General features: G+C 42.8%; 1 protein-coding gene across 4 annotated transcripts in view; it reads right to left on the bottom strand.

Moving 5' to 3' along the window:
- Nucleotides 1–5,653: 5,653 nt before the first annotated feature.
- Nucleotides 5,654–23,808, bottom strand: part of AHCYL1 (adenosylhomocysteinase like 1) — a 39,899-nt gene continuing 21,744 nt past the window's right edge. For 3 of the 4 annotated variants that reach the window (XM_025996393.2, XM_072754368.1, XM_025996395.2), the window contains 16 exons: nucleotides 20,579–20,690; nucleotides 17,972–18,115; nucleotides 16,879–16,979; nucleotides 16,353–16,455; nucleotides 14,470–14,564; nucleotides 13,785–13,891; nucleotides 12,838–12,954; nucleotides 12,539–12,602; nucleotides 11,654–11,742; nucleotides 11,221–11,291; nucleotides 10,761–10,855; nucleotides 10,574–10,672; nucleotides 10,095–10,163; nucleotides 9,385–9,463; nucleotides 8,146–8,266; nucleotides 5,654–7,646 (listed from right to left, as the gene is read on the bottom strand). In XM_025996393.2, coding sequence (XP_025852178.1) covers nucleotides 7,640–7,646; nucleotides 8,146–8,266; nucleotides 9,385–9,463; nucleotides 10,095–10,163; nucleotides 10,574–10,672; nucleotides 10,761–10,855; nucleotides 11,221–11,291; nucleotides 11,654–11,742; nucleotides 12,539–12,602; nucleotides 12,838–12,954; nucleotides 13,785–13,891; nucleotides 14,470–14,564; nucleotides 16,353–16,455; nucleotides 16,879–16,979; nucleotides 17,972–18,115; nucleotides 20,579–20,690 — 1,473 coding nt within the window. In that variant the 3' untranslated portion in view covers nucleotides 5,654–7,639. Of the gene's footprint in view, nucleotides 7,647–8,141; nucleotides 8,267–9,384; nucleotides 9,464–10,094; nucleotides 10,164–10,573; nucleotides 10,673–10,760; nucleotides 10,856–11,220; nucleotides 11,292–11,653; nucleotides 11,743–12,538; nucleotides 12,603–12,837; nucleotides 12,955–13,784; nucleotides 13,892–14,469; nucleotides 14,565–16,352; nucleotides 16,456–16,878; nucleotides 16,980–17,971; nucleotides 18,116–20,578; nucleotides 20,691–23,808 lie in introns of those variants that run through there. The other variant, XM_025996394.2, reaches the window with a different exon arrangement.

The raw sequence follows: 23,808 nt of genomic DNA on the forward strand, positions 1-23,808 counted from the left end.
AGACAAAGGAGGATATTACATATTTTTTGTAAAGATTTTATTTATTTCAGAGAGAGAAAGAAAGGGGAGAGGGCTAGAGAGGGAGAGAGAATCTCAAGCTGACTCTGTGCTGCACAGGGAGTCTGAGGTGGGGCTCTATCTCACAATGCTGAGATCAGGGCCTGAGACTACCACCCGAGCCAAAACCAAGAGTCAGATGCCCAACTGACTGAGCCACCCAGGCTCTCCAAAAGAGGACATGATGTATTAATAAAAAAGGTTCAACACAGCACAAAGCTATAATAATCATAAGCATTTATGCATCTAATGAAGATCGTCAAAATAAATGAAGCAAAAACTGATAGACTTGAAGGGAGAAATGGATAGTTCTACAGTATTGGTTGGAGACTTCAATACCCCACTCACGATAATGGATAGAACCACCAAACAGAAGATAAGCAAGGGATCAGAGGACTGAAACAATGCAGTAAACCAGCCAGCTCTAACAGACACACAGAACCCTCTCTCCAACAACAAAAAGCATAAACATTAGTAAGTTCCCAGCATAGACAGGAAAAAGCCACAGGTGGTGGCTTGTTCCCCATCATATGTGTGACAGAGAAAAACAGTTCCCTTCTTCCTGTTTTACCATGAGATTTGAGATAAAGCCATGTTTACTTGAAATTCACACAGCTATCCCCTCTGTCGACAGATCTGCCTGAAAGCAAAGAGCTAAGAGCTAGCGCAGCCCGGAGAAGGCTAGGCTCCATGGACCTTCAGTAGAGCAGCGTGCTCATATTAATCTACTTCAAGCTCCTAGTTGCACTTTCCCTGGCGAGAAAACACTGCTAAGTGGCCCTTCAGAAGTAATTTGCCCACAAAAAAGGCAAGAGAATTGTTGAAAAGAGTGCACCTTTCGTTTGGCATTTGTGCATGGAAATAGTGGTGTCAGAAATGAACATATGGGGATCCCTGGGTGGCGCAGCGGTTTGGCGCCTGCCTTTGGCCCAGGGCGCGATCCTGGAGACCCGGGATCGAATCCCACGTCGGGCTTCCGGTGCATGGAGCCCGCTTCTCCCTCTGCCTATGTCTCTGCCTCTCTCTCTCTCTCTCTCTCTATCATAAATAAAAAAAAAAAAAAAAAAAAGAAATGAACATATGTGTGAACTTTTGTGATTTAACAACCCAGTCCAGAGCACAGGACCCAATGGGACATCAGGGAATCTTTGGGGCCCCAAGAGTGGGCGACTTTGAGCCAGTTTGGCGCTGGCTTTGGGAAGCAGAATCCTGTGCACCAGGAGGCAGCAGGGTCCCGAGGTTGCCAGTGCTTGCTATTCAGAGAGCATTAGCATGTCATGGCATCTGCAGTGTGGGTCTTCACGCCATTGCTGTTTCTTCTGCTGAAAGGGTCTTTGCTAAGAAATGAGAACCATAGGGAAACCACCTGAAAGTGCCCTTGGGGAGCTTCGAGGTGACTCAGAAGAAAGCCTACAGGGAGCCAGAAAGACTGGAGGTCAAATCCTAGCTCTACCTATCAACTGCGCTGTGACTCGATATATTTTATTTCCTCCTGGCCCTGAGTTTATTTCAGTAGGTCTGGGACAGGATTGGGAATGTATTATTTTTAACCAGCCCCCTTATGTGACTCATACTAGAAACCTGGCTTGAGGCTGTTTCCTATAAGCTGTATTGCCTAGTGTTAAGCATGAACCCTAGAGCCAGACTGTCTAGCTCCACCAACTTAGGAGTTGTGTACTCTGGGGAAAGTTACTTCACTGTCTTGTCTCAATTCCCCATCTATACAATGGGGTTGATAGTAGTACCTGTCTTATGGGGTTATTGTGAAGATCAAGTATTGTGGAAAACACAATGGAGCCAAGTTACAGCAAACATTATGCATTGCTTAAAAAATATATTTTTTAAATATTTTATTTATTTATTCATGAGAGACAGAAAGGAGAGAGAGGCAGAGGCAGAGAAGTGGGCTTCCTGTGGAGCAGGGAGCCCTATGCAGACTCAATCCCAGGACCCCAGGATCATGATCTGAACTGATGGCAGATGCTTAACTGACTGAGCCACCCAAGTGCCCCTATGTGTTACTTTTTATTTATTTTTAAAGATTTTATTTATTTATTCATGAGAGACCCAGAGAGAGAGAGAGGCAGAGACACAGGCAGAGGGAGAAGCAGGCCCCATGCAGGGAGCCCGATGCGGGACTCGATCCCAGGTCTCCAGGATCAGGTCCTGGACTGAAGGCGGCACTAAACCACTGAGCCACCCAGGCTGCCCTATGTGTTACTTATTTTTTTAAAAAAACATTTTATTCATTCATGACAGAGAGAGAGAGAGAGAGAGAGGCAGAGACACAGGCAGAGGGAGAAGCAGGCTCCATGCAGGGAGCCTGGCGTGGGACTCAATCCCGGGTCTCCAGGATCACACCCCAGGCTGAAGGCAGTACTAAACTGCTGGGCCACAGGGGCTGCCCCACCTATGTGTTACTTTTATTTTTTATTTATTATTATTTTTTTATGTGTTACTTTTAATATTCCAGATCCACAAAGCATTATCCACAACTCCAAAATTAAAAAAAAATTCTAAAAATCAAAAAGTTTTTCCCTAAGTTTGGCATAAATCAATTTGGCAGTAAAACCTGATCTGAGTTGATTGGAGGCCATTAATAGTGTTTATCTTTTATTCTGTGAATATTAAAATTTAATTGAAGAAATATCAACACATTTGATTATGGAAGGCTGCCCTACACCTCCCAATAGGCATTATATAATATACTGTATATTTGTGTATATCCTAAAAATCTGAAATATTCTTGACTTCAAAGCGCAGGGGTTTCAGAGAAGGGACAGTGGAGCTACATCTTATTATCATTTGTCGGCAGGAGACCCTATATGACAACACATTTCTCACATTATAAGACAATGTGGGAAAACTCGCCCTCTGGTGGTTGCAGTGGAGAACCACCCCACAGGAGGGCAGGAGGAGGGGAAATGTCCCACCATCAGAGACTTGTATCTTCTGGCCCACAGTTCAGAAGAATTCTTTTTAGAGGACATTTTTAAATGTCTTCAAGGGCTGCTGTATGGGCAGAAAAGATAACACTTCAGTCAAAATGATTAATATTCAATTTACTAAAGTAACAAAAACATTACTTAAGCTTTTTAAAGTTTGGCTTCTAGATCTTATTTATAAATCTAGCAAATGTTAATTACTTTTAATTAAGGGAGGTCTGAATATCCAATTCATAACTTAAACTCCTTTAAACATTTACTATTGCACTTATATATTTCATATATTCAATTTCTTTTTTGGAGTATACTTGGGTATTGATTTCCTCCAGGCAAGGACACCCTACAGAACCACACTGTAGCCATCAACTTCAGAAAAAATCAACACTGATGTTCCCACCACCTAGTCCTTGCCTCCTTTCAGGTTTCACCAGTTGTCCCAGTAATGTTTACAGCAAAACGATCCAGTTCAGTTCATTTAGTTGTATTAGTCTCTGCAGTTCTTTGGTCATTCTTTGACTTTGGTGACCTTGGCACTTTTGAAGACCACTATAGGCCAGTAATTTTGTAAAACGATTATTTGTCTGTTGTTTCCTCATGATTACATTTGGGTTTTGCATCTTTGGCAGGAATATCGCAGAAGGCATGCTGTGTTCTCAGTGCATCCCAGGGGGTGGAGGATATAGAATCTTATTACTGATTTTCATCCTGTTAAGGTGGTCTGCCAACTTCTCCATTTTAAGATACTCTTTTGCCATTGCACTTAATATTTTACAGGGAAGTACTTGGAAACTGTATACATAGCCAATTCCTTATTTAACCATTCATTCATTCATATCAGTATAAACTCATAGTTTCCTATTCTATTTAATGGTTTAGAAGCCATTATTTTTATGTCAGATTGTCTCAGGTTTGCCCAGCATGAAGTCCCTTTATTATTATTATTTTTACGAAGTCCCTTTAAAGCTAGCTTCTGTGTTCTTTTGACATGCCCCCATCACTTTTGGACTACTTCCTTTCTTTCTGGCTCATCTTTTACTTTTCCCGCCCAGCCATGTAATCAGCCCTTTCTTCAAACAGTCCTGACTCCTTTAAGTGGAGAACGTAGTGCCTGAATCTGGATGGTAGATGCGTGACTGCTCTGGGGGAAGGAGACTGCTGCAAGCCTCATTTAGTAGACAGGGCTAGGGGATGAAATATAGGCTCTGTATTTCTTTATGTTGAAATTCATGAATTCACAGCAATACCTCCTATTCAGACACAACACCAGAGTTCATTCTAGTCTTCTCCCCCTTTCCGATTTGTAACACCTTCTCTTCCATTATCCTTAATATTTTTGCGTATTTGATCAAGTTCCTGTTCTTATCCAACTCCATTGCCCTCCTCATCCCACTTACATTGACTCTCTGCATGGGGCCTACCCCCAGCTCCACATCCACATACCAACCTACCAATCCATGTGGATGCCTAGCTTGCTCTGCTCTACTGAATTGCAGAATTGTGGGTAAAGGAAAAGGGGGAAGAGGAATCTGAGAGTTGTTGGAATTTTATGTAAACTTCACAAAGGAAGAAATCGAATTCTCACTGATATATGTCTCAAGTATCTAATACAGACCTTGGCACAAACAAAACAAAACAAAAACAACGAGGAATCAATTTTATGAAACTACAAGGTCAACAGTTCATTTAAATATTTTGTATTCAAATATTTAACTTCAAGATATTTTCCCACCATAATAGGCAATGTTTTATAATCTCAAAAGTTACCGAAGAGACTCACAGGGTAGTTAAAAGTTTAAATCTCTAATTAGGCAATTTGAAGTTTATCTTAAATTTGGATTTATGTGTATGGATAAAGCCTCCCAGAATTAAAAATACTCATTTTACCAGTCTGCATAGACACTGTCAACATTGTCTGGGACCAATTTAAAATACTTTTGAGTATTAATAGGTACATTGTTACATCAGAAGACATAGACACAACTCCAAAGTTGGATAAAGGTGTGAGATGGGCTAAAGCTTTCCTAATTTTGGAGACATTCTTTTTTTTAAAGATTAGAGAGAGAGAGAACAAGTAAGCAGGGGAGAGGGGCAGGGGCAGAGGGAGAGTTAGTTCCAAGCAGACTTCCAGCTAAACATGGAGCCCGACACAGGGCTCGATCTCATGACCCTGAGATCATGACCTGAGCTGAAACCAAGAGTCAGCCACTTAACTGAGCCAACCAGACGCCCTAAAGACATTTTTTAAGGAAAAGAATTAGGTATAAGTCTAGAAGGGGGGTGATGCAAGCGAGGAGCCCTGAAATTTGAACATTTCTTTTTTTTTTTGAGATTTTATTATTAAGTCCTCGCCACATCCAACATAGGGCTCGAACTCACAACCCTGAGATCAAGAATTGCATGCTCCACTGACCAAGCCAGTCAGGCACCTTGCAGATTGGACTCTTGAAGGAGTTTCAAATGCAAGTGCTTCGGCACAGAGCAGGCAAACACAACTTAAGATATTCCCAAAGAACTTTGCATCCAGCTTGCTCCTCTCCATATTAGGTCCTCAGCTAATCTCTGTTAGAGACTGCTGACTGGCCTCTGACCCATCCCGCCCCAGAAAAGAAGTTCTAATGACAAGTCTAAACAAGAATGACACACAATCCCAATAAGGTCTTATCATTTTAATTGACTTTAATGATTATTGCTCATCAGCAAGGATTAATATTGCATTCATTAAAAATCATTCAATACAAAATAAACTTGTTCCTCCCGAGTTGCTCTCCACATGCTCCCTCTGATGCCAGAGATTTTCCCACAGTGTCCTTTGTTACATGGCTTGACAGAGATGGAGCCCTTACCTATTATTCCTATGGACACAATAAAAGATTGGGAGCAGGGGGCAGGCCACAGGGCAGCAGGACCTAGGCCCCTTGCCTCCAGCAGAGCTGATGCGATGGATACCACTATTGGCCAGGTTACTGCCCCTAAAGGATGGGGTGTTCTGATTGGCTGGTTCAATGCCCTGGGAAAAAGGGCTTGGGCCGTTAACATCTACAGAGAAGAAAGCATGGTCACACTGAAAAGGAGTGGGAAGGGCCTGGGTAGTGGAGAACCAGGAGAGGAAAAGGAAAAACGTTTTGGCAAAACTCTGCTAGAAGGCTGCAGAGTGAAAGCTTTCCTTTCTTATATGACTGTTTTTAATGTCTGTCTCTGATCAATGGCAACAGAGAAATGAACATTGCTCGTACCTAGCACTAATGCCTGACCCAACTTGGAAGGATCATTAGCTAGAACAAGTTGAAGGTTTCGAATCCTGGATAATTATATAAAGCTCATGAGCATAAAGCTCATCGGACCATGCAGAGATGCTGGTAAGCCGGGTGCATGGCATGGGAATACACCTCTCCAATCTCTGAGGGCCTCTCGAGGGATTCTTTCTGAGCATGAGCCAGGACACACTGATTACCCTCTCTGTGCACAAACTGCTCTTTAAGATCTTGGTTCATAAACTTTTTGTGACATGCGTCGATCACCACTTCTGCAACACTAACGTTATGCAGGGGCCTCAAGTCCCAGACCAGTTACACGGAACTACGTTTCCCTCACCCTGGCCCAATTTATCCTTCTCCCATCCACATCTACCTCCTTTTAAATATTTTAGGTTGCAGAAGCACAGCTGACCAGAAATTTACTCTTAAAGTATAAATCCTAAAGATAGAGCTCAGCGTTTCAGGCTGAGCGATGGCTCAAGAAATTCGCCTTCAGCACAAGCTGTATGGGGCCCCAGTTCACTGATGCTCTAAGACTACGGGCTAGAGACAGAGGGACTTCGCAGAGGTGGAGGCCAGCATTCTGCAGACTCAACTCTGCACGCTCAGCTCCGAAGGTTCAAAGGAGAAACTGGTGAACAACTAATCACCCAAGCAGTTCCTCAGTGTTAACGCTAAACATTTTTCTTACTTTTTTTTTCTTTTTTTTGTACGATGGAGATTGATGCTAGGGGACAAAATTCAACTTAATAGACTGCAGTCTGGTTAAAGACCTGAAAAACGAGAAGGTCTGGTGGGGGTGGAGGAAGGGCTGTACTAAATCCAAGTGGACCAACTGGATCTGAACAGTACTCATCTCTGAACCAGACACACCACCTTCAAACAGGAAACAGGCCTTGGAACACCTGGGGAAATGAATGTGCCTCACCTAACATCTAACCTACCTGGCTGGTGGGTACCATCCCTGCTCCTCTGATGAAGTGAAAGAGCACTGATTTCAGCAGCTAAGAAATGGGCTCTTTTAAGGCAATTTAGACATTGCAGATTGTTCAGCATAGAAGGTACCTTAGCACTTCCTCTTAATAAGGTACCCAATTAAGAATAAAGTCTCCAGAAATGGGAAAGAAAGAATCACCTTTCTGGGCCGGGAGAGTAAAATCCTTCTTTAGTGACTAGGGTGAGGAACCTTGAACCTCAGTTTCATCTAAAGAGCAATGAAGCAAGTTCCTGTGTGGTCTGCAGAACTTGGGACAATGAGATGAAAAAAACAAAAATGAAATTATTATAGAAAAAAAATCAACAGGAAAGGAAAATAAAAGTTATCTTAAAAAAGATTTAAGAGTCGTGTGGTTCATGTGGACTGGTCCTTGGTAATATGGTCCATTAGTATCTGTAAAGAAAGAGACTGGTTGGTTAGCACTTGGCTCATGAGAGAGCCAAGGGAAAAATCAGAAAGAGAGGACACTCCCCAGGGACCCTCCCTGGTCCCGGCTAGGGATCCCTACAGCCATTCCCCATGGATTCTTCTTCCCTGTGCTTCCACAGGACTTCTGACAATGCCATCTCTGGTTTCATTTCCTGCTTCCTGATAATATAAGCCAGTGGCTTTCAACCCTGACTATACATTAATCTAGGGAGCTTTTAAAAAAATAACACCAGGCCCCATGCTAGACCAACTGTTTTACAATCTCTGGAGGTGAGGCCCAAGCTTCAAAATTCTAGAAAACCCTTACTCCTCTAACATCTACTACAACTTCTCTGCCTACCTTGTTAGTCTGGAGCAGAGTTCTCATACTCTTCAAAATCAGCCACAGCACTTATGAAAGCTGGCTAGCATGCTTGGTTTAATATCAGGTAAAAGAGCTTCTCACTTGTTTTCCCCAAGTTACCTGTAATAATTGGGTTTGAATGGCCCATTTTTGTTGAGTCCCAGATACTTTGCTTGGTCATCTGTCAGCTCTGTCAGGTGGGCATCAAATGATGGCAGGTGCAAGCTGGCAACATACTCATCTAGGAAAAACACAGTGGCAGGGGAGCAGACTCTTACTTTAATCTACCTCCCAGGGCATAACCTCCTCCTGTTTTCATCCGAAGCTCTTTGAAGAGGACAGGAATAGAGTAACTCTGAAAGTATCTGTAACTCAAAGTATTTGCTTAAAGAACCCTCAAAGTTGCCTTTCTGGCAGGAACTTTTCTCTGTACATCCAGAATGCATTTAAGAAAGCCATTTGTCAGCGTGACAAAATGGGGTGGACTCTTACCTCCTCATCCTTCTCTGGCAAAGTTTTTGGCTTTACCCAAGGCACCTTCCTGCAACAACTTCCTTAACTGAATTACAATCAAACTATGAAACAAAATAGATACCAGCAGTTCAAAAGACCTCTGTGTCAAATTAAGATTTATTTAGAATAACATCCATAAAGGCCTCAAATCTTAGGATCATGGATTTCTAAGGCAGCTGGTGCAAATTTATTACTCTTCCATAGATAAACTTCCCAGGCTTTACTTTTATAAATATGAATTAAAGGAAAAAAAAAATATGAGGAAAGCCACGGGAAGAGATGAGAGGGAGAAGTCTTTCAGCTAATTAATTAAGGGGTCGGGGCTGACCAATCATAGATGGGAGGTGGGTGCCACTATTAGAAGGGAAAGAATCAGAGATGATGTATTATGCCACATGAACACAACACAGCTGTCTCCCGGAGTATCAGAAGGTTGCATATTTACAGAGGATGGATGATAAAACCAAGATTGTTTCTGTTTCTTTCATCTTGGTTGCAGGCTGTAGTCACTGGTGGTGGGAAGTTTGCTGAACTCCATGAGGCTACTTAGAATAAGAGCACCTACCCTAAACCATTGTGCTAAGCACTTTTACTCATTAGCTGTAATTCTTACTATAATTTTGCAGTGTATATAAATATCATTCTTACTTTATTGATAAAGAAACTGAAGCTCAAGAAACTGAAGCTCGTGGAGATTAGAGCTTGTCCTGAGGTTCAGAAACCATGAAATGCTAGGATGTGGATTAGATCTCTGACTCTAAATCCAATAATTTCAATGATAATCATTTTACTAAACCATGCAAAAGTCTGGGGAATCAATACAGGTTCCTACTGTTTCTCACTCACCCATTTTCTTAGGAAGCAGGTATACATCTTGTTTGTATCGTCCCTCAGGTGCATTATAGAGTTCTATCAGTGCCAAAGCCTAGATTGGGAAAAAGAGGGTCAGAAGACACAAAAACACTTCTTAGGGACATGAAAATAAAACTAGATATAACAGGGTCTTGGGGTAAGTACTACAGTGATATACCATGGTAGCACTACCCAGGACTTGCCCTGCAATAAACACCACCATGTATCGTAAGAGGATCTGCTGTTTTTGTTTGGTTCCTAATAAAACAGACTAAATACAACTAAACTGCAACACTACATTCTCAACTAACATAGCCATCTCAAAAGGACACAAACACTGCCTGCCTGCCTAATGACTCTTCTATACTCGAGAAAGCCCTTTGTGGGGCACATGGGTGGCTTAATGGTGGAGTGTCTTCCTTCGGCTCAGGGCATGATCCCGGGGTCCTGGGATTGAGTCCCGCATCTGGCTCCCCACAGGGAGCCTGCTTCTCCCTCTGCCAATGTTTCTGCCTCTCTGTCTCTCGTGAATAAATAAATAAAACTTAAAAAAAAAAAAAAAAAAAAAAACAAGCCTATCTTGACCACCTGTGACTTGAAACAGGTTGAAAAGAACATAGAAGGGCACACACACTCATTGAATTGTGACCCAGGCCCAGTTCCATTAATCTCAGGGTGGGAGAAGAAGGCATTGGGTCACGTACCTGTGTTGTAGCTGTGATGGACAGGACAAAGGTGGGAACTGTGGAGCAGCTCAGATTGAGCAGACGACCCTGAAAAGGTAAGAGAGGCCTGGGATGAGTTGTGTTCCGCTCTCAGATTCCAGTGTCATACAAGTTAAGCAAATGCAGGACAGCAGTCAGTTGGTAGAGAAAGAATTACAGTTCCAGATTGGGACTCTAGGTTTTATCTTATTTTTCTGTAAGTCCATCTGAGTATGAAAAGCTGAAGAATCCGCTGTGGTCAGGAAACAGTATGTTACATGGTAAAAGGTAGTTTTTTTTTTTTTTTTTTTCCTCGAGTGGTTCTATTTTAAGGACCAAAAAATTTAAGAAATATCACTATCCAAAGACAGAGTTGAGGGAGACAGGGGCCTAATACTTTTTTCCCCATCTCCCTGACTCTGCCATGGATCTAATTATACTGCTGGTGCTGCACTGCCAAAGCCCTCCTGCGTGTGTACCTCTGCCAGGAGGACGACGCGTTTGCCATCTGGCCAGATGACGTGGTCCACTTGAGAACGTACTCGCTCCCATGTCAGCTCTGGAGTGCGCAGGCTGGTCTGAAAGGAAGACAGCACAGTTGACTTGTGGTCATAATGGAAGAGAGGGAGAAGAGCCCTTGCAGTAAATGAATGAGAGAAACCTTACCACATCAATTTCCGTGTTGGAGTGGCCCATATTGCATACGATACAACTGTTTTTCATGCGGTCTAAATGCTCCCGTGTCACTACATTCTTATTTCCTAAGAGTAAAGGAGAGTAGCCAAAGAAAGATGCTGGGTAACAAAGGTACCAACTGGCTTCCAGTGAGAGCACGGGAAAGAAGTCTGCTGCATTCAAGGGCACGTATCCTTTGTAAGAAAGTGTACACTGTGTGACAGCTCTGTAGACTCAGTAATTTGGTTTGAGGATTAAACAGTATAAATAGCCATCAGGGAAAAAGGCTCTTAGGTCTGGAAAACATGTTAAGGTTCTGAAAGCTTATTCTGGTTCTGAGACTTTTACACTGAGCCCAGGTCTCACCTACTTTATGTGAAAGGGAGACCACATTCAAGATTTGGCCTCAGAGTGGCCAGTCCTCCATATACACGAAAGCACTGATACTTACCCGTGCAAGTTATTACGACATCAACTTGCCGGATGACTTCATTTAGCTTTACCACCCTGAACCCATCCATGCTGGAAGAAAAGGAAGGAACACGATGAGCAAAGCAAGGAGGCAGTGGGATAGAAGCTGGTCACAAAATGAGACTGCTAAATTCCCTTCTGAAGTCAGGTCCAGTGCACCTCACAAGGCTAAGTGACAAGCTGTGCTAAACTTCACACTGGCCTCTTCATATTCCCTGAGATTCTGTTCAGGAAGGGAAAATGCCAGGAAGCTCTAGGAGTGCCCTGGGGTTAAAATGGAGGGAACAGAGCCATCCTCCTAGTTTTCTCTTCCTTTGAGAGATTTCTGCAAGGAATGGTTAATATAATCAATAACTCTCAGAAACAACAAAGTACCAGGGATGAATCTAATGGTATTACCACTCTGTTCTTACCAAGCCTGCAGAGCACAGATTGGGTCGATTTCTGTGATGTAGACAATTGCTCCAAGGGCCTTGAGAGCAGCACAGCAGCCCTTTCCTACCTGCATGGCATAAGAAAGAAGTAGGGGTGTCAGGTCCATTAAGGCATGGGTACTGGGGCAGGTAGGCCCTTTGGGAGGTGGGAATTAACCTCCCCGAAATCACCAATCATCTAGTGAGCCCTGGCAGGGATGCTCCAATCCAAGCAGAGCATAAACAGATCCAGGTTATGCTGTGACCCTTAGAAAGGGGACTTAGTGGACATTCATATTTTATATCAAGTGCGGGGCCTGGGATAGTAAAAGGAATCTGGAGATAAAATAAGTGTTACCATTAGGAAAGCAAGACCAAGGAAGAGCAATTGTAACCTCTCATAGCTTATTCCAGAAAAACCTGATTAATTCTCCTTTGAGATGCATCTAACTCAGGATAGCCCAGTAGCTCAAGAGACTCCATGGGTCATGGATGACAATAAAATCTCCTTTACCTACTCTAGTTTAGACAGAATCATCTATATACCACTTTCGCATCCCACCCTTCACTCCAATACCAGGTCACTTGTGCAGCTAAAATGCTACATATTCACTTAAAGTAAGTCTCATAAAAGGTAACTTATCATGGGGGGAGGGGCGGATGATGCCAACATGCCAATCCATAAAACAGTGTGGTGAGATCTGAAAATTCAGTTGATCTATATGTCTGTATTGATAAGTCTGAATAAAGCACTTTTGCTACTGCAATAACTATCTCAAAGTATGTTTTAACCCCATATCAGTGACCACACTGATGGCACAAATCTCCTTCACTCAACATTTCTAATAAGTCTATGAAAAGACACACTGAGGCCCAACTATTTACCTCACCATAGCCACACACCACCACTTGTTTCCCACCAAACATCACATCTGTGGTCCTCTTCAGGCTGTGGAAAACAGATAAGGGCTCAACTTAAACATTATTAGCCCAAACACAGTCCCTTTGCACAAAAGTAAAAGTGTGAGGCAATGCCCCAGGCATAGAATGAAATGGACCCCTCTAACAAACCTTTAATGCCAAAGGAAGACCACGGGACAAGACTGGAGTGGTATCAGACTAACACTGCAACCCAACCCAAACCTGTCCCCTCTAAGTTTGAATATCTCTACATTTCAACCTACCCATCCAAAATGGACTCTCGGCAGCAGTACAAGTTATCAAACTTCTGTTTGGTAACAGAGTCATTAACATTCATGGCCGGAACACAGAGCTTCCCAGCTTTGGAGAGCTGATACAGCCTAAAGGGAGAAGAAGCCACAAAAACAAACAAACCAAAGTTAGCTGGTAAAACATAATACATGACAAAATCTGCCTAATTCTCTTCGAGTGCCATGCTGCCCTCCCAAGCTGTATTTACTGCCCAAGGATATTAGTAAAGAAGAGCATTTCCTTGTCATCCCTCACCTCTTTTCATTTTCTCTCCCCTTTTGCCCCCGCCCTTTTTCTTGGAAGGGAAAAAAAAAAACCAAAAACCCTTTCAACTGAAGAAATTCACTTCTCTTCCATAAAAGGGGAAGTATTTCCTTAGACCAGCATTTTCTCAATTAAACAAAAACATCCCTACTTCTGATAAACAAAGATTATCAGTGACTCTGCTTTGGTTCCCTATGTGTGCGTGTGCAAGCATGTGCAATGTGCCCCCAACTGAGAAACACTTTTTCGGAGAGATATCTTTGAGGTTTTCCAACAAGCCAAGAATATTTTGCCAAATTTTACTTTTTGTAGTGGGTATAAGTATAGTTTTATAATAGGATTTTTTTTTCTTATTTCAAATATAAAATTATAATACATATTGAATACAGTTTTTCCAGATATATCCATTCCCTACACCTCCCAACACTGGTTGAGACTCACAGTGGAATAAGTGGGAAAGAAAAATGTGTGAACTAGAGCCTGAGGTCACTTCCTTTTAGGATCTCCTGGATTCTTCAGAAGTAAAAATGGAGTTTTATCTAATGAAGATCCTCCCATTTAGTTATAAGTCTGAAACACAGCCCTCGGGCCTAATGGAGACCAGGAGAGTTTGCTGAGGCAAGGACCCAAGGGCAGCTACTCCAGAATCTGTTACCTGTGAACACCAGTCACGCTCTCTTCCACAATGCCTCGGATCTTCTTAAACACGTTTGGATACTTCTTATAAACCCAGTGGGTTAAGTCTCCCCCATCATCCAGGATCTATAGAACAGCCAGAAGACTTCTATGGGCATTCAGGCTGCTAGAGCTGGGGGGAACTTTGAACCCACTTTCTGTACTAATAAGAGAGCCCTGTATGTTTTGGAAGAGCACTCCTCAGATCTCCTTAGAGCAGGTTTAGACAATGGAAACACAGTCAAATTTGTTGGTGTAGAATGGTTAAAAGGATTCCTAAGTTTGTTCTTGGCTATAGTGAAGAGTATTAGGCTAATCACAGACTCGTTTTAGTCTAGAGTCTTGTAATCTATGGCTCTGTGGAATGCAAAAGGAGAGCTGGGGCAGGAAGGAAAGAAACCAGAATTCCACTGCAAAGAGGTACCACATTACTTCTATTTCACTCTGCTGTGTTTGAGCCAACCTGTTCACTTTCGTCTTACCCTTCCCCCACCTTTCCATTCAGTATTCAGACCCATTCTGAATAGGTATCAAGTTCAACACTTTGGCAACAAAGTTAAGTGTATTAGAACACAACCAAAACATATTTAGGGAAGGAACCATGCTTTGAGGGAAAAAAGGAAACAAATCTATGGTCAAATTGTAGGATGAATATACATCATTACCATGTTAGCTTGCCAACCATCCATGTTCACACAGCGGTCAATACACCACCAGAAGTCATCTTCAGACTCGCCCTTCCAAGCAAACACTGCAACTCCTGTAGGGATGGAAACAAATCAGCTGATTTCTCCAATCAGTAACAAATTTAAGACATTTTTGGAACCTTAAAATGTGATTCTCTTTGGCCAATTTTATTTTTTTTAAAGATTTTATTTATTTATTCATATGAGAGAGAGAGAGAGAGAGAGAGAGAGAGAGAGGCAGGGACACAGGCAGAGGGAGAAGCAGGCCGCATGCAGGGAGCCCGACGTGGGACTTGATCCTGGGTCTCCAGGATCAGGCCCTGGACTGAAGGCGGCACTAAACCACTGAGCCACCCGGGCTGCCCTCTTTGGCCAATTTTATACTTGGAACTCAAACCTAAGGAGATAAAAGGAAATGGGAATTAAAATAAAGTTGCTCATTAGAACATTATTTATATTAGTAAGAATCTTGAAACCTAAATGTTCAACATGAGTAAAACGGTGAAGTAAAATCACGTGGCCATAAGCATTATTATAAATGATGCTTTCAAGAAGTTTTCAGTGAAATGGAAAACTACTTCTGAAAATGTTATAAAAGTATACAGAGATTTATCTCATCTCTGTAAAAGATGAATAGAACAAAGGAAAAATGCATCAAATATTATCCCTGTGGGGATCCCTGGGTGGCTCAGTGGTTAAGTGTCTGCCTTCAGCTCAGGTCGTGATCCCAGGGTCCAGGATCAAGTCCCGCATCCGACTCCCTGTGAGGAGCCTGCTTCTCCCTCTGCCTGGGTCCCTGCCTCTCTCTCTGTGTCTTTCATAAGTAAATAAATAAATAAAATCTTAAAAAAAAATATTATTCCTGTGTAGGATTATTATTATTTTGAAAACCCCTACATTTTCTGCAATGAGCACCAGAAAAGAACAAGAAAAATAAGTTACACAGTTGCTCTCTGAGGATCCCAGGGAGATGATAAGTCCTTCAAGAAACTTCACGGTGATTTTCTTCTGAACATTTTTACAATAAAAATTGTAAGCTAAACTGAACTTACAAGTGGTCCATATATTTTCAGTGCAGTATTGACCACCACCTTATCTAACCAAACCGCTAATACAGAAGGCACTTCTTACTTGTGGTCCCTCAAAAGTGATGAGCCTTCGGTGAAAAAAAAGACCAGCTGAACTCATGTGCCTCATATAGTCTGATACTCTTCCTTGTTCACCTAACCATTATAATTAGCATCTCCCACGTAATTAAGATTCTTTTCAAAGGTCATTCTTAATGGCTGTATATTTCATCAGGGATATGGACCTTCAGTTTATTACCCATTTTCTTCCTGGTGATATTCTTATTACCCTCTAGGTTTTATAGCCCCTAGACGTACATATAACCATGAAGACAATTTTTTTTTTTAGAAATTTTTATTTATTCATTCATGAGAGACACAGAGAGAAGCAGAGACATAGGCAGAGGGAGAATCAGGCCCCATGAAGGGAGCCCGACGTGGGACTCGATCCCAGGACTCCAGGATCACACCCTGGACTGAAGGCAGACGCTCAACCGCTGAGCCACCCAGGGATCCCCAAAGACAGTTTTGGTATGTATGCAATCTACTTAGGGGATCCCTTGGTGGCTCAGTGGTTTAGTGCCTGCCTTCAGCCCAGAGCATGATCTTGGAGTCCCAGGATCGAGTCCCGCATCAGGCTCCCTGCGTGGAGCCTGCTTCTCCCTCTGCCTGTGTCTCTGCCTCTCTCTCTCTCTCTCTCTCTCTGTCTCTCATGAATAAATAAATAAAATATTTTAAAAAATCTACTTAGATAATTATTCTGAGGCAGAGTTGGTGAAAACAAGCTAAACTTACCAGCCTCAGCCAGTGCCGCAGCCACTTCATTCTGAGTAGAGTAGATGTTGCAAGCAGACCAGCGGCACTGAGCCCCCAGCGCACAGAGTGTCTCAATCAACACCTATGTAGATAACAGAGGAAGACAGAGTGAGAAAGAGGAGGGCCAGACAGAAGCGCACGGCATGTAAGAGGACAAGACCCAGCAACTCTGTAGCAAGTGGTGCGCCGGAAGTCACAATGTGGGGCCAGTGAAATAGAATACTGGTATCTAACTTTACCCAACAGATGTGTCCTAAAGTCTGAACATTTTCATGATAGTCAATCACATTTTTGCAGATCTAGATTTCCCTAAGTCAAGTTTGTTAAACATAGGTTATACCTGTGCACACAGAGTAGAAAACCCCATTACTGGGTAACAGGGGGTCCCACATAATAGTCTTAAGCATTTGGAAATTGGATAGCTAGGGAAGGAAAAGCAAGTAAAAAAAAAGTTTCTTTCTTCCCTCTCATCAGAAGTCCCTCTTTTTCCTCCCCACAAACTCACCGCTGTCTGGGCTGTGATGTGTGTACAGCCCACTATTTTAGCACCAGCCAAGGGCTTCTCCCCCTGAGCACGTTTCCTGAGTGAAATCAGAGCAGACATGTCTGTGAAAGAACAGAGGATTTGAGCTAGGTCTGCGCTAGCAATATTATCAGTTCCTGCCCCAGCAACATCTAGGGGTGGTCTGCATCTGTAGAGATATCACAGGATTTGGATGAAAAACTCTAAGCAAATTTCCATGATGACTGGCAGCTTCAACAGCAGACAGTTGGGGAGTTGCCATCCAACCGCTTGGAAATTTCTTGCTTCCTCCACCGTTTTAGCTTTCTACACAGAGGACTGAATGGAGAATGAAGTAAATTCTCAAATCTCCTCAAAATGGAGGGAAAGTCTCATCATTCACTTGGGAGGAGAGGGAAGTGGTTATGGCATTGGCTAATGGTCTCCTATATATAATCATCAAACCAGGAAGGAAGACTTCACCCTCAGCAGAAGAGCACTTGCTGCCTAACCCCATTGTGCCGGTTTGTTTGGTTTCTGTAGTACAGAGCATGCCTTCAGTGTGAAAGCCACAAGAGTAAAGAGACCTTGTTTGGAGTAGAGAGGGTGGGGAAACCAAGATTTAACTGCCAGTCACTTTTACTCTTGCTCCAGCAGAGGGTGCTTGGGACCAAAGACCAGTGAGACCCTAGGTCACCACATCCTTAGCTGAAAACCCTCCCACATTTTCTGCTTCTGGGAAATGTGGGTCCCTGAGGTTGGCAGCTATGGTAGAATCTTGCAGAACTAACCACCACATAGTGGTCCAGGACTCGCTAACTCTATAAGGAGCTCTCCGAATATGGTGTCATGGGGGAGGAAAACAGTAACTATTTTGTGTAATCACTACGTGCAGAGAACAGGAAGCAAGGAGACCAAGAACAAGTACCCTGAGGCTCGAGCTGCATGCACACACAGAGATCTGCTCATACAAGAGTCTAGAATACTGAATTGTCCAAGGTGACTTTCAAGTTAGCTTTCAAGTGTGAAGTTGTCTGTGGATCCTGATGACTAGCAAGTGGGTTGATTCTGGCCCTCACCCTCTCCCTTTCTTTACCTTGCTCTGCAATCTCAATCTCCCGGCGTCCAAATTCTGCCTGCTTGATGTTCTTCACACAGAAATTGCTGCTGCCCTTGGAGTTGGTTTGCTGTTTCTCTCGGGGGGAAACCTCATCATCAGAGCTATCTGTGTATGATGCAGCTAGAGCCAGGAGAGAAAGAAACAAGGATAGAAAAACCTCAATGGCCCCAACTCCACAAACCGCCCTCCCCCAAAGGACTCTCATTTAAGTTAAGCAAACTCAGAATTGGAGCTGCCTTTTACATCACGCTCAGCTCTACTACTTCAGAGTCTAACAGATGAATGAAATTGTTGTGGATCTTTCAGTGTTGGGGCCCCTTCATCCACCCTGATGATGCTGTGCCATCAGTGCCTGTAATGGGAAGCTACTGATCCCACTCCTGCACTGCCTCGAGGGATCCCAGGTAACAAGGGAGCTTGGTCCCAACCTGGACTGGAACCAGACATGGCAAAAATGGAAGAATACTTTAGGGCATGGAAGGAACACCATTTCTGGAGAATACCTGTTCTCAAACTTAAGCATTTAAAGCATTCATCAGAATCATGTGGAAGGTCTGTTAAAATGCAAATGGCCAGGCCCCACCGCCAGAGCGTCCCACTCAGTAGGTCTCAGGTGGGACCCCAAAATTAGCATTTCTAACAAGTCTCCAGGTGCTGTTGATGCTGCTGTTCTGAAGACCACACACTCTGAGAACCACTAATATGGACGACAGTGCTAAGAGAATCTTGCAAGGGATTTTACACAAGGTTGTGCTGAAGGAATAGAGATGGAAAGAAACGAATCGAAAGGTGGGTGAGTAGCTCTGGCTCTGCCAGTCCTGAGATCACTCAATATGTTCAACTGTAAAAAAAGCAGCTTCACATAAAGGCTGAAAATGTCCTTTTAGACATATGCAGGAGGACGTATAATCATCAGTCCCTGAGACTCTCAAATCACTTCCTTCCTCTCTGAATCGACAAGTATTTCTTGATCTGTCTCTGCCCGTGCATCAGGTCTCCCTGGCTGTCTTCCTCACACTAAGAGCCAACACAAATACTCTCCAAGGTTTCTTTCCCATGGGGACAATTTAACTAGATCACAAAGCTTTTTTAAAAAAGCTCTGATAGGCTCCTGTTAATACACAGACATCAAAATCTTTGAGGACTTCACTAAAGCTTTCTTCCCTCACTCCTTCCTTCTTCCTCTTATAACAGCTTTTCACAATTCACTTTTAGCTATAGTCAGCCTGCTTATCACCCCCACTCTGGTATCTGTCACTCCATGACACATTTATGACAGCCAATATACTTGGGAACCTTTTCTTGCACACATGCCCACAGGGAGTCTGGATATTCATTTATTTCAATACTTAACCCTGTAGACCACCATTTACTCTTATTTGCCTATCTTATCTACCCTGGGTTATCAGTGGCACAGAGCAAAGGACACTTTTTTAAAAAATGCATTTATTTGTTGTTTTTACATTCCTTTCACCTCAAGCCCAGTCCTTAATGTTAATAACACTGTACAAACAGTATTCTGGCAAAGCCACTTACTGAGACAGCAAATCTCTGCTAAAACTAACAGCAATCTAGGACCTTGGGCAAGCCTCTTAATCTCTTAACAATGTTTCCTCACTTGAACAATGAGGGGGAGGTTAGATCAGTGGCCCCTGTGGATCTTCCAGTGTCTATTCCTCTAGTACTCAAATCCTAAATTCTACATCCTTTTTTCCTCATTAACTTTCTAGTAGTACTCACTTTGAAGTTGAGAAGGGCAAAATTAAAAAAAAAAAAAAAAAAAAAAAAAGGATGTCTGGGTGGCTCAGCGGTTGAACGTCTGCCTTCAGCCCAGGGCCTGATCCCGGAGTCCCGGGATCAAGTCCCACATCGGGCTCCCTGCATGGAGCCGGCTTCTCCCTCTGTCTTTCTCTGTGTCTCTCATGAATAAATAAATAAAATCTTTTTTTAAAAAAAAAAAAGCCTATGTTAATATAGGAGAGGAGAGCTAAAAAGAAACCAAGCTGGAGTCACATTATAGTAGTTGAACCTTTCCTACTCCAGAGGTGAACAGAAGAGGACACTTCAACATAAAGGATAACCTAGTGAATAAAAGGAGCCAAAATATTCCTTCTTATTGTCACCACTTAAACAGTCTTGGAGCCAAGAAAGAAAAGGATAGGTGGTGGTGTACATCTTAAACAACAAAGTGAGAAATTATGCTTCCAAAGTACACCTCTTTTTCAAGGCCAGTTCTGTCAGCCAAGATAGAATTGATTTTCTCCATTTGTGATGTGGGCGGAGAAACGTGGGAATGGGAACTGGCCCAATACTACCAAACAGGTATTGCCCACAGACCACACAGAGAGACAGCCAGGGGAAGAGAGTCCTCAGATGACAAAAGCCTCCTCAGCTACAAGCCTGGTTGGGGACATGTCCAATTGCCCAACTGCTAATTATCAGCGTTCAGCAGAAAGATGGGAAGTCCTGATAGGAGGAACTTTCAGATTCTAGATAAGTAAAGAGCAGTGGGTAGAGAACTAGCTTAAGGCTTTGGATGGAACTGGGAAGAGAGATCAGAGTGGACTCGAAGTTTGTACCTACCTGAACTGTAGCTGTCAGTGGAGGACTGGGAGATGGAGCGAGACAAAGATCTCCGGCCTGTCTTGGTGGGGAATTTGGTGAACTCCTGCATGTCATCAGCAAATTGGATTTGCTGTAAGAAGAAGACAAACAGTTGAAAACTTACAACAAGAATTCTATGAAATGTTCCATTTTTGAATTTTTTTTTAATTTTAATTTTTATTTATTTATGATAGTCACAGAGAGAGAGAGAGGCAGAGACACAGGCAGAGGGAGAAGCAGGCTCCATGCACCGGGAGCCCGACGTGGGATTCGATCCTGGGTCTCCAGGATCGCGCCCTGGGCCAAAGGCAGGCGCCAAACCACTGCGCCACCCAGGGATCCCGAAATGTTCCATCTTTGAAGGCCATACATTTCTTTCCCTAAAACCCAGTATTATTGTATGGCTCCTATTAACCTAGCAACTTCCCTACCAGAATGAGGGTGGGCAGAGGCTCCTGGCTGACTCCTCCCCAAATGCCAATTACTATCTCTTTCTGATGAAGAATTTGTATGTGTGTGTGTATTTGTTGGGCGTGGTGCTTAAGACTCAATTTCTTTCAGCATCTGTCCAAATCTCACAAATATTTCTTCTCACATTCCATAAAGTTTTCTTTCCTCTTACAACCTTGACACATTAAACTCTTCGCCCTTCCTCCCAACACTACCAAAAAACAGGCATTTTAAACACTCATAGAGCTTTTGCTTTTTTCTTTTTTTCAGAATATTATCTGCAGCGCATTCTTATCCTGAAATTAGCAACTGTCTTGTTGTTTGAAAAACCATGGAGCTGTCTTGAGATGGTGATGGGCACTTGATGGTGATGCCAAGTCAAGAGCCCAATCATACCTATACTTCACAAAGCCAGTACAGTATGCCCAGAACTTTCTACATTCAGTAAAATACTGGAATACAGTAAAGAAAGCAAAATTTTAAAAAGTGTATGCACTCCACAGTAAAATCCAACTAATTAGGATTAATTTGAAGGAAGGAGAAAATAAATGACTTGGTAAACTCTGCATTACAAACTTCTTTCAATGAAACACACCAGAACTAGGTAACTGTTTGAAGGATACTTGGAAAATTGGCTTTAATAAATGGTAAATACCTTACAAATAATATAATTAAAAAAAAATTTTTAAGATTTTATTTATTCATTCATAGACACAGAGAGAGAGGGGCAGAGACACAGACAGAGGGAGAAGCAGGCTCCATGCAGGGAGCCCGATGTGGGACTCGATCCTGGGTCTCCAGGATCACACCCCCAGGCTGCAGGCGGCGCCAAACCGCTGCGTCACTGGGGCTGCCCACAAATAATATAATTTATAGTTAAGTCAAATTAAGGGATGCTTCTAAAGTGTATGAAAACACTTTCTTCCATTAAATGGTTTAAATCTTCCTCTTGAACTCTTTAAACTCTGAAAAACCCTTTCTTTAAAATACACTTCAGCCTCCTGAAAAACAGAACAGTTTGAGACTATGAATGGAGATTCTCCTCCATTCTAAATCTGAAAAGGTTCCCATGAAGAATCCATTAAGCTAAGTCTTTAGCAGATATCTCTGGGAAGTGTAAAAGCTATTACAGATTAAAATCTTCTCCCCATAATGCTAGCAACATGGTTATAGCCACTCTGAAGCCAGGAACAGTAAACTACCCATTTGTCATAGCTGCAGAACAGCACCCACCTCTGTCATTTGTACCCTCCAGCTAGGGTAGCATCTGCCAGCCATGTAAGAATCAGGCTTAAATGTGAAACATAGAAAAATAATCAAGTAAAAGGGACTCAGTCTAAACATACATGACACCATAACTTGATTAACAAATATCTTTATATCTTCTAAGCAATTTTTAAAGTTTAGGTGCTAAAACTTAAATAGTTGAAATGCCAAAAGCACAGTGACTTTCTGAAAAACAAACAAACAAACCCCACACTTGAGGGGTGCCTAGGTGGCTCAGTCAGTTAGGCACCGGACTCTTGGTTTTGGCTCAGGTCCTGATCTCAGGGTTATGAGATCGAGCCCTGTGTCAGGCTCTGAGCTCAGCAAAGAGCCTCTTTAAGTTTCTCTCTCCCTCTGCCTCTTTCCCCAAGTACTCTCAAATAATCTAAAACAAACAAACAAGAAACAAAATAAAACACCCCACTCCTAAAGTGGCTCCATGTCAGCATCTGCCCTTCTGGACAGGATTTCCCACTGCATGTTCACATGACTTCTACAGTCAGCAAAGCTAGTTTTACTGAAGAGATTAATCTAGGACCAAGGTAATGACTTTCAACCCAATATGTAGTTCTTTTGGTGCCAGAAAAAATAGTCAAGAGACCATCCATGCCTTTTACCACTCTCTAGAGGCAGCCCTTCCTCCATCAGCCTCCTTGTTCCTGGCATGGGCAGTCTAGTCGGAAGCTAGTCTTCTCTCTTGACTGTGATGATTCCCTCCCCTGTTCATCTTTTTTCAAAAGGCTCTGGGCATATTCCCAGACACCACCTACCTGGTGGTGGCAGGGGTGGGGAAGGGAAATGCAGTAACATTTGCAGTTTCTTAAATAAAAGGAGAGAGAGAGAGAGATAGCTGTGGCAAGACAGAAATGTTTCTTCAGCCACCTAAGAACTGATTTAATAGTCATAATCCCGCCTTGTATTAATGCAGCTCACCAGTAGCCTAAAGCTTAGCAAAATCTTTCCCATCTAAAAATATTAGACTGTGTTGCAAGCAGCTTACTAATCAGTGCAGTGCCCCATCTCTCAAATAATGAATTTGGTCCATATTTGAAGTGGGCAGAATGTTAACTCAAGCCATGACATGGATGGGTATCTGTCTGTTCTCACAGCTCTTGGATATTTTCACTGGTTATAAATATAAATAGGGTGGTCCAACTATACAAAGATTCATGATGACCTTGTCTTTTCTCCCAACCTGCATGCTGAAGAGAACATATATAAATATATAGGTTAAAAAATATATATATATTAAAGATTTATTTATTTATGATAGACATAGAGAGAGAGAGAGAGGCAGAGACACAGGAGGGAGAAGCAGGCTCCATGCTGGGAGCCCGATGCGGGACTCGATCCCAGGACTCCAGGATCACGCCCTGGGCCAAAGGCAGGCGCTAAACCGCTGAGCCACCCAGGGATCCCCTGAAGAGAACCTATATTACAACTGGTGGGGTGGAATGCAGCTGCTCTGCCAGTTTCCACTAGGCCTGCTTACT

This window comes from Vulpes vulpes, chromosome 3 (genome assembly GCF_048418805.1).
Source record: "Vulpes vulpes isolate BD-2025 chromosome 3, VulVul3, whole genome shotgun sequence".
NCBI classification, from domain to species: Eukaryota; Metazoa; Chordata; class Mammalia; order Carnivora; family Canidae; genus Vulpes; species Vulpes vulpes.